At 35.1% G+C, this 13,908-nt stretch overlaps 1 protein-coding gene across 2 annotated transcripts in view; it reads left to right on the forward strand.

The window, feature by feature from the left end:
* LOC122817093 (cadherin-like protein 26) overlaps window positions 1-13,908 on the forward strand; it is a 630,240-nt gene that overhangs the window by 511,303 nt on the left and 105,029 nt on the right. For both annotated transcript variants that reach the window (XM_044090256.1, XM_044090257.1), the window contains exon 11: window positions 4,576-4,809. In XM_044090256.1, the coding sequence (XP_043946191.1) occupies window positions 4,576-4,809 (234 nt within the window). The remainder of the gene's footprint in view (window positions 1-4,575; window positions 4,810-13,908) is intronic.

The raw sequence follows: 13,908 nt of genomic DNA on the forward strand, positions 1-13,908 counted from the left end.
TCTATCTATCCATCTATATATATATATATATATATATATATATATACATATTTATAGTTTCACTTCATATTGCCGAAATACTGAAATATCGAATTTTGGCAGTATAAAGCCGAAACCATTAAAACACTGACACCTCACAACCAGAAATCACAACTTCGAACACACACCATAGAGCACACAACACACAAACCATAACACTCACACCACAAAACACTGAAATACAACACAACACCACACAGACACACACCTACAGTACATATATGCAGGGGGCCACACCCCCCCACTTCTATATACTAACTCCGAGATTGCACAAACAGTAAAAAAAAATCACACATAGCCAGCAGATGCACTCATACCCCCACCTCCCTACCCTGACCCACTCGTGCAAGTTACAGAAACACTCACGTACATGCACTCACCTTAAACTGCAGACACCATCCCAGCTGAATACTCCCGTACGATAACGGAAATGCATAAGCACGAATTCGACATAGTCCTATTTGCGATTATGCACTTTCATTATTTAGCAGTTTCGGCTTCATGGACATGAATTGCTAAAATTCGATTTTTCATCAATTCGCGTTTATGAAGTGAAACCATATATATATATATATATATATATATATATATAGAGAGAGAGAGAGAGAGATGCATACATGCTGAGTGTAAATGATGTGTGAAAAAAAAAAAACATAATGATAGATGGAACCATATGGGTAGAAATATTATTCGGTACTTTTATCTACTATAACTATTGCACTCCATCTTTCCTAACTTACTTTATTCTTCTGATTGTAGAAGGCTTTTGAATTAAGGTTTTTATTCTGAGTTTCAACTATTTTCCATTCAGGGATATTAACAAATCTTTTGAGCCTTATCTTTCTCTCTGTGTGTCTCTCCTTTAACATCTACTGACTCTGACAAGCCCTGCAAATATACCCTACCCATGCATCCAACCCGTTCACCAAACAACCACCACATCCCTGAGGTGGAACAGAGACTGTGTTTAGCTAGCATGCATCTCAATACTTCCAACAGTAGTTTGACTTCAGATAGAAGATTTTCAATGACATTAGCACTAGTTTACTGCCAGTTGGGCAGTTTTACTGGGTGCTTATAAATTGTGTTTGTTTCCAGTTTCAACTTTTCACAAGGAGTACATATAGACTTGAATGATATGTTCATAAGAAGTAATTTTTTGAGAGTGAAAGTATGATTAGGAATACTTACATTGTCCGCATGATGGCATATTCTGTAGTGTTGCATATAATGTGAGACCTTTCATACAGACAGAAAATAGTTTGTGTGAATGATAAGGTGTATTATAATAAAGAATTTAGTAATTGTTCGCCTGCAGCTTGTGCTTTACCAGTTTGGTGCTCATATCCCAAATACTCTGTGTCCATGACTTTTATGAGACTAATAACGGAATATTGGATTAGTCATTCTTTCATTTGGCAGTTACCAACTTAATTAATTGCAAGTTTATTGGGAAGCTGGAACCTCTCAGTGTTAAATTCATTGTTAGATATACAAATGCATCTTGAAGAGGATGCTGATAAATTGCTGAATACACATAAACACTTATTCTCACACACATAACTATAGGGACCTTTGGATGTGTGGATAAAGCCAACCATGTGACAAAACCCACAAAGGCGCAAACAGGGCATGCAACCCCTGACAAAGGCATTTCATATGAGAACTGTCCAAAGGTAACCAGCCCTTTGAGGCAGAAACACTAACCACTATGCCATCCAAACTACCATATTCATGGATGTCCTGGAGCTTTTAAAAATCAAGATGTGAGGAATAATGTAAAAAAAAAAAAATCTATGCAGGGATAGCGGTAAGAAAAAAACATTGTGGAGGCAGTCTTGGAAAGGCATTTCTTAAGTTGAAGAAAATGTGAGCTCTGACATGTGTCTGGGAAAAGGACTATAAAGGTAATTCAAGGTGGAAAGGCATCTCTGTAGAAAAATCTAGAAGAAAAATAAAGACCGGGAGGAAAATATTCTTTAGATGCATGCAAGAAAACAGGAAAATCAAGTCAAAGCTACAAAGTTTGTCAAGGAGGAAAGGAGTGCAGTAAGGTGGGAAAAGACATCGATTTTTGGTTAATTCTTTCTGTTGAAGGTAGAGGGGGAGGAGGGAAGATAGAGGACATCTGACATTCATATGCCAAAGAGAATTGTTAAAGGGAAACTAAGGAACTAAATGAATACAAGATGCAGGGTTCTTGCAGTGAACCTGGCAGGTGACCTTATAGATCCATTATTGGAACTCTTCAACCACTGACTCATTGGCAAGGCATTGGATGTTTTAGAAGGAAGTTACTATGATGCAATTCCATATGGAAGAGAGGTGCTAGAACAATCCAGAGAAAACAACAGACCCATGAGCCCGACCCTAGTATCAGAAAAAGTCTTGTAGATTATACTGCCTGAAAGGTAGTTGTTTCCTCGGAGATCATAAGACGGTAAGATAAGTAGTAATATATATGCTTGTACAAAAGAAGCTACACCTGCCCAGCTTGATTCATTGTTATGACTCATTTCTGCTGGAAATTGACTAATGAACTTCTTTTCCAAGTACGGTGTCCCATGTCAATAATACATATTAGTCTTTTTCTCAGTTTTAGGGCGGCCACGGTGGTGCAGTAGTTAGCATTGTCGCCTCACAGCAAGAGGTTCTCTGGTTCAATCCTTGGCTGGGGTGCCTTCTGTGCGGAGTCTGCATGTCCTCCCTGTGGTCGCGTGGGTTTCCTCCGGGTGCTCCGGTTTCCTCCCACATCCCAAAGACATGCAGTAGGTAGATTGGACACTCTAAAATTGGCCCTAGGTGTGAGTGTGTGCAGGTGTGTGCCTTCTATGGAAGGTTGGGTGCCGGGCTGGCAACTCGACACTGTAAAACTCCACTGCCAATCATGAGCAGATGGGTGATCAGCTGTGGAGACCCCTAACCGGGAAAAAGCCGAAAGAAGAAGAAGTCTTTTTCTCAGTTTTGATCACTAGATCTTTCATAGTTTTTAATCTCTGGTCAACACTTTCTGTTTAGTGTGCTAAAATATTTCAATACCCTTTAATTGTATGATAAAAATTGCAACTGTTTACCTTTGTATAACAGTTGGCTTTACTAAATCTAACCTAAAATTTAAATCTCTGTTTAGCAATAGCATTGATGGTGTAGTGTTTCTGTTTCCTAGTAAGCCATTCTGATAAGCATAGATTAAAGTATTTGTTTCATTTTGCCAAGTCCTACAACTGGAGCTCAAGAAAAAAAAAAACTTTTTGAACGTGTACTAATCTTTCAGTTGTTTTTTTTTTTTTTTTTTTTTTTGCTACTTAGCAAATGGCAGATATAGAATATTTAATGTCATTTTGCTTCACACATGTTCTGAATTTTTCGTTTGTGAAATATGGATGGTTATCACTAACAATTAGTTCAAACAAGCTAATTTTTTAAATGCTGTAAATATTCTTTAGTATTTTCTTAAATTGTCGATTCCTTGAAAATTACTTCAAACTGCTTAACATACTTTCATTGCAATTAGCAACACTGACACCATAGAGAGGTGTGCAAAGTTAATATGAATACACTGCTATAGTGTAGATGTCTATTCCTAGTAATGTAGGAGTGCTGGTGGTATTTAATTCTGGACCATGTGGCATCTCTTGAGACTTGCAGTATTTGGCCAAGTCATCAGTTTCCTTATGTATGCTAGGTTACTACATGAAGCTATGAAGCTTTGTTAAACAAGCATTGTTTTTATAGTTCCAAAGTGGAAACTGCTACAAGTCCTCCTGACTGCATTGCTTATAACAATGTTTCTTGGCTAAAAGGGCTCATAACTGATTGCTGAAGTACACAAGTAATTGAAGCACACATGCTATAGGCTGCCAATTTATGAGCAAACACACCACAAACAATTATTTAGATTGTTATAAGGAGAAAGTAAGTGTTCTTCTACCACAAAGTTTTGAGTTTAATGATGAATACATCTTTTATAGTACTTGAGAGAATGCAGTGAATTAATAGTTGGAAAGTTTAGTAAAGCTACCTCATTTATGTTTTAGTACAATTGAAGAAGTTTTCAATATTTTTGGAATATAATATTCTTATAAGGGTCTGTTGATTAGTAGAGGGACTGTGTAGCTTGTTTTATCAGCTCCTAATTTAAATATTCTGCAGAAGTATTGTCTGCTGCTAATGTTGTGGCTTTTAATTTATTCATGTATTTATTGTAAAGCTCATTTATGAATGTACCATTTCTACTGTGGAAGTAGTACAATTTTCAGCCTGCCTATTACCTTTGTTAGATGATGATCTTAGAAAACCATCATGTGTCCTATAAAATATTGCTCTCATATTCCTCATTTATTTTCATCTTCAGTATTAAATGCATGGCTTCTTGGTGTTGTATGCATTCCTCTTTGGATATAACTCATACTGTTTAAAACTTCCTTTACTATATGCATTGTATGGTGTTGAATAGAAGAGGTGATGCTGTATATAAGTATAAAATGCATAATCAGTGGAATTGCAATATGTTCTGAACCCTTCTTGTTTCTTTAGGTGTTCCTCCTTTAACTGGTACAGGTACCTTGGCTGTTATTCTTAAAGATTTAAATGACAATGTGCCAGAGCTGCAATCAAATTTTACCAGTGTGTGTGAAAGCGACTCTGAACAAACTATTAGCATCGTCATTGAAGATAAAGACTTGGATCCATTCTCTGGCCCATTCCATTTTGAATTGCTTGACAGTGAAGATTATTTGCTTGGAAGATGGACACTGGAGGAAAAATATGGTAAATTTGTATAATTGTATAAAAAAAAACTTTTTTGAATAAAATGCATTTGTAAGAGAACTGTGCAGATTTATTCAGCTTAGTTTAGTCCAGACAAAAACCACATTCGTAGACTAAGATCAGCTTGCTGCTGTAAATAATATTAGATATGGTTATCGATAATTTTACTGAATAAAGAGATTCACTGCTTCATCATAAATGAACTGGTGAAAATGAATGACTCTAAAGATGACTGTTTTTTACAACTGATCTAATAAAACGTATTTCTTGTGAGAAGGTAATTCGTTTGATGCCCACTTGCATGGGTCTGTATCCACTACATCCTTGTATTAATCAACTCTAATGTTACATTTGGAGGACAATAAGAACTCTATCTTGTGACAGTCTCGGCATTACTGGAACATCACCCTCATACATTCTTACCCCCACATGCATACTCACAGCTATGCACACACACACACACGCACACACGCACACACACACGCACACACACACGCACACACACACACACACACACACACACACACACACACACACTACACTTCTCAGCTGTCCTTATTTTTTGCTCAAATTTTAGCTTTCTTCCTTCTAATCACTCCCAAAACTTGTGTTTTTAGAGAAAAGGTGGTGGATTGCACTTAAAATAATGTCAATAATTAGAGTTATAGATTTCTTTAAATCAGAAAATGCATACCAGCTTATGTGTTCTTATACTGTCAAAGTCTCAAGTTAATAGTACTGATATTTAAAAAGTATTCCTAATTATTTCTGTATTCATCTCCAATTCTGGAGGTAAGATACTGAGTGCTATCACACACACACACACACACACACACACACACACACACACACACACACACACACACACACACACACACACACACACACACACACACATAATTTCCTTACTACTTAGTCCTGAAAGGATTGTGAGAACAACAGGAGGTTAGGAAATGTCCATTTTTGTAGTCTTCTGATTTTTTTATTTAATGAAGAAGAATAATTGGTTACACTTCAGGAAGAGCCAAATTCAGTCTTATAGAACAAGATTTACAGTAATTTGACTGGGTGGGGGTGCATATAATAGTTAATGGGAGACAAGATGGTATCTTTTTAGGAGAAGTCTTGTGGTGGCAGACAAGGGTTGCAAAAGTCAATAGACAGTAGTTAAAATAAAATAAAAATAGATTTTAATATGGCTCACCAGCCAACACTAGAGGATAGATACAACAGTCATTAAAATAAATAAAAAGACAGCCACTTAATGCAGTGGTAATCATATGTAGTCTTTGAACAGAATTATTTTGTACTTATTTGCATAGTAGCAGCAAGTCACTGGGTGTCAGGCATGGTACTTCAGGGATCCATGGGACAGTGATTGTCTTTTATAGCACAAGTCCATATCTGTTCTTAACATGAAGAGTCAGCTGCTTTTTGGCTAGGTGGGACTAAATGCCTTCCTGATAGCTAGGTCAGGAAGTGTCAGACTGCTGAAACTCCCTGTTAGGAGAACTGCAGGGTCCAGTCACTGATGTGTCATTTGGAATTGGAAGAGGGATGTTAGTGATGAATTCCACTTAGCACCAGAATGGTTGGAAGGCCTGGGGGGAGTTCTTATCATTGACATGCCAGTATTTGTCAGGCAGGAAACCCTGATTGCAATCATAACTGTGCAAGGTGATCTCCAGCTAATGAATGACTGAACAGAGAGATGGATGGTAGAAGACACTAAACATTGATGGAATTCATAAGTGATTGATTAGGTCACGTGATTGTGAAAGTGGGGAACATGACCCAATTGCTGCTAACATGGGAGGGAGGTTGAGGGTACTGATAAGTTAATATGCATTTACTAGAATGTGTGACATTTACTTGACCTTCAGCATCCAGCAGTGGGCTGGTAGTATTTGCATAGAGGAAAATATATAAGGGATTTGTTTGTTTGTTTGTTTGTAGAGTAAAGAATATAAACTGTTGTAGTGGACCTAAGTAATATTCACATGAAAACTATAAAAGTAAGACATGTTTAGAGGATACCAAATGTCAGTTCAGAATGGCATATAGGTTTTCTGGGCATGCTATAAGGACTATTGTATACATTTCACTCAAGTTTACTGGATAACTTTAATTACACTAATGTTAAACTGCTCAAAGTTCATCTTGAGCTGTAGGTGTGTGTTTATGATCATGTATGCATGTCTGTGTGCATGTTTGTATATGTGTGCCTGTGTATGTATGTCTGTGTGTGCATGTGCATATCTGTCAGCATGCAGGTGTGTGTGTGTTTGTGTATGTGCATACATGTTTCTGTTTGCTTGTATGTATGTGTGTGTCTGTATGTTTGTGTGTGTGCATGTGTACGTGAGTGCTTGCACATGTGTTTTTGTGTGTGTGTGTGTGTGTGTGTGTGTGTGTGTGTGTGTGTGTGTGTGTGTGTGTGTGTGCGTGAGTTCATGCATGTGTGCATAGGAAATGCTACAACTGTTGCACTAATGACTTTGGTACCTGTTCTGAAAAGATGATGCAGTTGTTTCTTGACAGCTCTGGCAGTCAGAATTTCTGTCTCTGCACTGCATTAACGCTGTTACTCATGATGCATTTATGAAATTCAACATGCATCATCTAGCCATCTGGTAAAGAGTAGCATATCTCTCACACAGTCCTGACATGTTGCTTTCAATAATAGTTAGTGTGAGAGTGTGTGTGTGTTTTAGGGGGGCTTGTTTATAGTTAAACGAGTGTGTGTGTGTGTGTGTGTGTGTGTGTGTGTGTGTGTGTGTGTGTGTGTGTGTGTGTGTGTGTGTGTGTGTGTCTGTGCATGTGCAAGCATGTAGGTTGAGTGGCTTTTCTAATGTGATGCATGGACTGCTAGGAAGAATACTAGCATGGTCAGGTTTAACAGTGCAGTGTTCAATTCAGAGACATGGAAACATGGTAATAACCTGCTAATTAGGTTTTTCTCAGTGCTGCTTTATAACATCTCTGAACTGAAAATTTTCACCCTTGAGTTAGGTTTTTCTCAGTGCTGCTTTATAACATCTCTGAACTGAAAATTTTCACCATTGAGTTAATTAACCAACTCATGCCTGTCAATTAGTGTGTGAGGAGAAGGAATTCTCTGAATTCTCAGTACTTGGGGTTTCTTCTCCCCAAAGCAACATTGAATGCCCCTTTAGCTGGGTGCTGTTTTGTCAATTATATTCAAGAGAACTTCACTTAGCAAAGCTTCATTCAGGGGAAAATTCTGCATACTCTTTGTATTACTACATACTAATCCCAAAACCATAACCTCAGTTATGTGAAAGACCGCAGAAAGAATGTTAGAAAGGCACTGAACCAACCATCATTGTCATGTGTGCTGTTTCAGTATATAATTTCAGTCAATAATGTAATTAGAAAAATAAATGCTATTTATATTATATATAAGCCAAAGAAAGCACCATATAATACAAACATAGAATTTTATTCCCCTACTTAAACTCAATGAATACTTATCTTGTTAATTTATCATTGATTTTACTTAATTAATTACTTAAATTATTATAATTCAACAAGGTACTGCAGTGGTGGTGCTGCGGTAGCGTTGTCGGCTCACAGTAAGACATTGTCCGGTTCGATTCTCAGCTAGAGCGTCTTCTGTGTGGAGACATGCGTGAATGGGCGTACCTTCGTTGAAGGTTGTACATCAGGGCCGGCAACTCAGCACGTAAAAATCTACTGCCAATCATTAGCGGACCGGAGTCCCGCTGTGGCAACCCCTAACCGGAAAAAGCCGAAAAACAACAACAACATTATAATTCAACAAGGTACCATTCATCAGAGTTCAGACTCAAAGTAAACAAATTAACATCATATATAATAGCAGTAACAGTACAGTGTTTTGAAAAAAAAATGCTGTCATGGAGACTACTGCCTTCTTCAGTTAAAGTATGATTTAGAAATGTCATGTATATCCTGGTTAAATAATAATAGCAAGCTCTTAGTACAAATGTCATTATTCTGTCTAAATATAGTTAATATAAATTATGGCAGGTATCACAGCTATGAGTGCTGTTTGATCAATCTTGATATGGTATGCGTGGATGCAGCTGTGTCTGGCAGCTAGTACAAATGTCATTAATATTTTGTCTAAACCTAGTTAATCAGTTATGGCAGGTATCATAGCATTAAATGCAGTTTGATCAATCCTGATATGGTGTGCATGGATGCAGCCGTGTCTGGCAGCTAGTACAAATGTCATTATTATTCTGTTTAATCATAGTTAATATCAATTATGGCAGGTATAGCTTCAAGAGCTGTTTGATTAAGCCTGACATGGTGTGTGTGGATGCATTTGTCTCTGACAGCTGTTGTATGTTGCCATTTTCGTCTCCAGGAAGCTGCAGATTGTGGCTTGTGATTGAGGTTTACTGGTGCTTGTGTATTAGGAAGAGGCATTTGGTGTTTTAGCCTGGATCCAGGGGAAGTCGATGGATAAAACTGTGATTTGGGATATTTTGGCAGAGAATAGTTTGTTTATACATCTGGTGAGTGAGAGGTGGGAAGGCTTGTTGGGACGTTTTTTTTTTTTCACCTGTTAGCTCTCCATTCTTTTCCTGGCTGCTGTCTCGCTGAAAGGGAGGGAATTTAGGCTTGAAGTCGCAGTGAAGTGAAGCTTTGCTTCAGGTGCATTGCGAGCCTCTGGTAATGCAGTACACAGCCAGACTAACAGAAACAGACGCTTCCAGGATGTTATGGTAATTGAGATAGAGTGATGATAATGCTTAATGGCTCTGAGCAGCCTCTGAGATGATTCTCGGCAATTAAGTTTTTGGTTTAAAAAAAATATATATATATATATATATATATATTCTTCTGGAGCATTTCTCCCCGGGCCTCCACTGAAAACAGGATCTGTGGAACCTAGTCGGACTTTCCCGGTCAACAAATGTTAAACAAATAAAAATAAATAAAATATATATATATATATAAAGGGGTTGTTTTAAACCACATGTACACATATTGATGGTCTCCCAACACTTCGTTTAGCTCATTAAGTTGATTCTTGATAAAAAAAATAATAATAATAATAATGATAAGTGTGATTTTGTATTTAAAATGTATTTTGGTCCAAACACATTAAGGACTTACATAAGAGTGAAAGTCTGAGTTATTGTGAAAGTCTAAGAGCACTTGGTCTTGTGCAGTACCCTTTGCAGTGGTCTGGTAGGTGAGCTTGCTCGGACGTGTTGGGCATATGTGGATATCTGATTCTAGGGGTGTTTGGGGTTGCTGGGAAGTGCTAGAGAGTCATCAGATTTCCATCGTGGAAATATCTGTGGGAATGGAATGTGTGTTGAATAGTTCACTGGCAGCATGGCCACTGCATAGAACAGGCTGGTAAAATGGAACAGGACAAATATTGGTTCAGATATTTTAAGAACAGCCTGGAAACACACCACATGATCTAGTGACTGGTATTCTGGCAAAACTGGATGGGCATTGTTACCCCGTGCTTGAAGTACTGATATATGTGTATGTAAGGATGGAAATATACTGTATGGACTATATAAACATGTTTGGAAGGAGTTAATAATAAGAATAAGCATTACAGCGTGTGGTCTCTCAAATAACTAAGCAACACCAAAAAAAAAAAAAAAACACACAATAGTTATGTAATGTATGATTTTAGTAAATCTAGACGTAAAATATATAATCATCATATAAGATGAAGCATTCTGCTGAATTTAGATATTAAAGACAGGATTTAATAACATGGGTTTGTGTATAATAACACTATGGTTTTTAACTTGTAATAAATGACATACAGTATACTGAACATCAAGGGGAAGCATGCTGATTTTTTCATATAAGTAAATATACATAACAAGTCATATAATTATTTGCTTTAACTTGAATTGTGGTTTTGTAACCCATCTTAACCATACATAATACATAAGCTGTTACCAAGGTAACTAATGTTTTATACATGACATCAAACCGACAAAATTGTTCAAGGGAAACAATAGAAGACTGAACTAGGAATGTCACAGAATGTAACAATCACATTCTGAACAAATAGTATTGAATTGACAATAATCACTAAGTTTAACCTTTGCTGATTATACAAAATAGAATGTTGCCATTTAAATCTAAAAACTTTCAGTATATGCCATAAAATGGCAATTTATGAATATGGAAAGGGACCCTGTAATCATTAATCATAATAAGTGAATTTGTTGTTTTTAACCTATAATTTCACTCATTTTATAATAAGAAATGAAATATATGAAAATCCTTATGTATAGGAAATGGGGGGAAGAGGGATGCACTGATAATTAAAATACACTAACTTTCATCAATGGTCACGTAAAACAAACTTAATGCTTTAAGTAAGTTAGCAACAAACAAAGTGATTACTTAAATGCTGGCAAACAATGAAATATAACTTCTGATATATCCAGTAAAATACATTGTATTATAAACATTAGGTATAAATATTATTACCTTCTATTTATACTAAGTAATAAGTTTTGAAAGACTTCATCAATAAGGGTGAATATGTTAAACATCTGTGTGCTATAATTTTTTACTGAGGTTTTATATATGATATATCCTACTTTACTATGACTGAGTTGCTTGTCATCTGTCTTTCATGTAAATATTAATTACTTATACAACAAGTAGACATTTATATTGTATTAGAATTCTGTCTAATCTACAATAGTACTATATCTGTTCAAAATAATATAAATATTGCTTATTCCTATTACAAATATTCTCCATATGATAATTCAATTTATGGAGCTCAAATGTTCTGGATTATCAAGGTATGAGTGATAATGTGATGGACTTAGGTTTATCCATCAGATTAGGAATGATTTTCATTCCATGGCTAGTGCGGACCTTAGTTTTGTTAACATTTATTAATTTAAATTTATTTCACAAAAACATTTTTCGTATGCCTGACCAAAACATTACTTTATTGGTAAGCACTCAAAGTATAAAACTGATCATTTCCTTTAAAAGCTCACACATATACTTTTTAGTTATCAGAGGAAAATGTTTAATAGTCACAATAAAACAAAAATACATAGTCTAAATAACCTAAGATGGATTTAAACTTTATTATCTTTAAATAGCAATGGCTTAAACAATCCTAGCAAGATATCAAATCTACTGAAATATTTAAAACTGAACAAAGCACAGATTGTCTTCCTTCAAGAAACTCATTTCAAAACAAATGGCAATTACAAATGGAATCCTAAGGCATATGTGATATTGGTGCAATCCACTTATAAGACAAAGGCAAAAAGGGTAACAGTTTTATAGAAAACAAATGTGATTATCCCAGAAATCATTTATAAGTTTGAAGATAAAGAAGGCCTTATCACATTAGTAATAATTAAATATAATAACAGAATATGAACCCTAGCCAATTTATACTGGTTCCCAGGCATTGGAACAGAAACTGTTAAAAAACACTTGGATTTCATTTCCAATAATTATAAAGGGAACTTAATATTAGGAGGAGATTTTAACTGTATATCTGATATTTCTGAAAGTACAAATAAAAGACCACTAAGTATATCTGCTGTATTAAAAGCTTTAAACAAGTGGGTAGAATCATTTCAGTTTATAGATACTTTCAAATTTAAAGAAGATAAATCTTTGTTGTTTTCCCATCAAGATCACAGATTTGGTGCCCAAACTAGAATAGATAAAATATTTGCTGCCCATGACTTACAGTCTAAAATCATTAATTTCTCAATCACTCCTTGCCCCTTTTCAGACCACAATTCATTGATACTAAAACTTCAAAACGGGTACAAACCATTAATCTTTAACTCCAGAATTCCAGCATATCAAACTAAAATTAAAGAATTCAAACTCTGGTTATCTGAATTACAGTTCTTCTTAGATATTAATTACATCACAGAGCTAAATAAAATAATGATATGGGACTCATTAAAAGCTTATATATATGGTAAAATCGTAACTTTGTATAAAAAATCAGAGAATGGGATTTTGAATTATTAGATCTACAATCCAAACTTTTGTCAGTAAAAGCTGAAAAAAATCTGAATCATTTGGAGATGAAAAAGTAAGTAGAAGTATTAAACAATAAATGCAATGAAAGTCTAACACATAAAACTAGTTTAGCTTATGAAAAACTAAAAATTAATACCTTGGCCACTTCTCCCAAATATCTACATAATTTATCCACAAGAATCACAATACAATCAAAAGCTAATAACATTAATAGTAACTTCCATGAAAAGAAAGGAATAATTGTCTTGGATATTGGTGACATTCTTGATGCCTATAAAAATCACTATATGGAACATTTCCAAAAAGAAAATATACATATCGGTCAATTATATCTAGATGAAAAATGTTCTAATATAACAAAATACCAGAGAAATTAAAACTAGATCTGCAAGCACCCATATCCTACAACGAAATTACAGATACAATAAAAGAGGGTAAAAATAATAAAGCTCCAGGTGTAGATGGCATAATTATGGAAATATATAAAATTTTCCTTCAAAGATACTATCCCTCTTCCATAAAACTTTATTATAAATTCAGTCACAAGCTTTAATACCACCCTCTTGGAGATGTTCCTTAATCACACCAATCCTAAAGGAAAACAAATCCCCAAACCTCTGTACCTCATATAGACCTATATCTTTATTAAATAATGACTATAAGATAATTTATGACAATATTAACTAACAGAATGAAAATACCACTATCCAAAACAATAAATAATGATCAAATTGGCTTTATATAAAAGACACACACATGACAATATTAGCAGGATAATTTCTCTTATAGATTATCTTAATAAAGAAAATAAAGAAACACTCATAATTGGCTTAGACATAGAGAAAGCCTTTGATTCCCGAAATTGGGACTATTTATTTAAAATCCTAAAGCTATTTGAATTTCCTGCATCCTTTGTTCATCTCCTAAATATATATATATATATATATATATATATATATATATATATATATATATATATATATATATATATATAAATAAGTTAGCATATGTCAAGTTAGGTCCTTTTACTTCTGAATCTATGCATATAACAAAAGAGACTAAACAAGG

Source organism: Protopterus annectens, chromosome 12.part0 (genome assembly GCF_019279795.1).
Source record: "Protopterus annectens isolate FY-2018-M chromosome 12.part0, PAN1.0, whole genome shotgun sequence".
Lineage (NCBI taxonomy): Eukaryota > Metazoa > Chordata > Ceratodontiformes > Protopteridae > Protopterus > Protopterus annectens.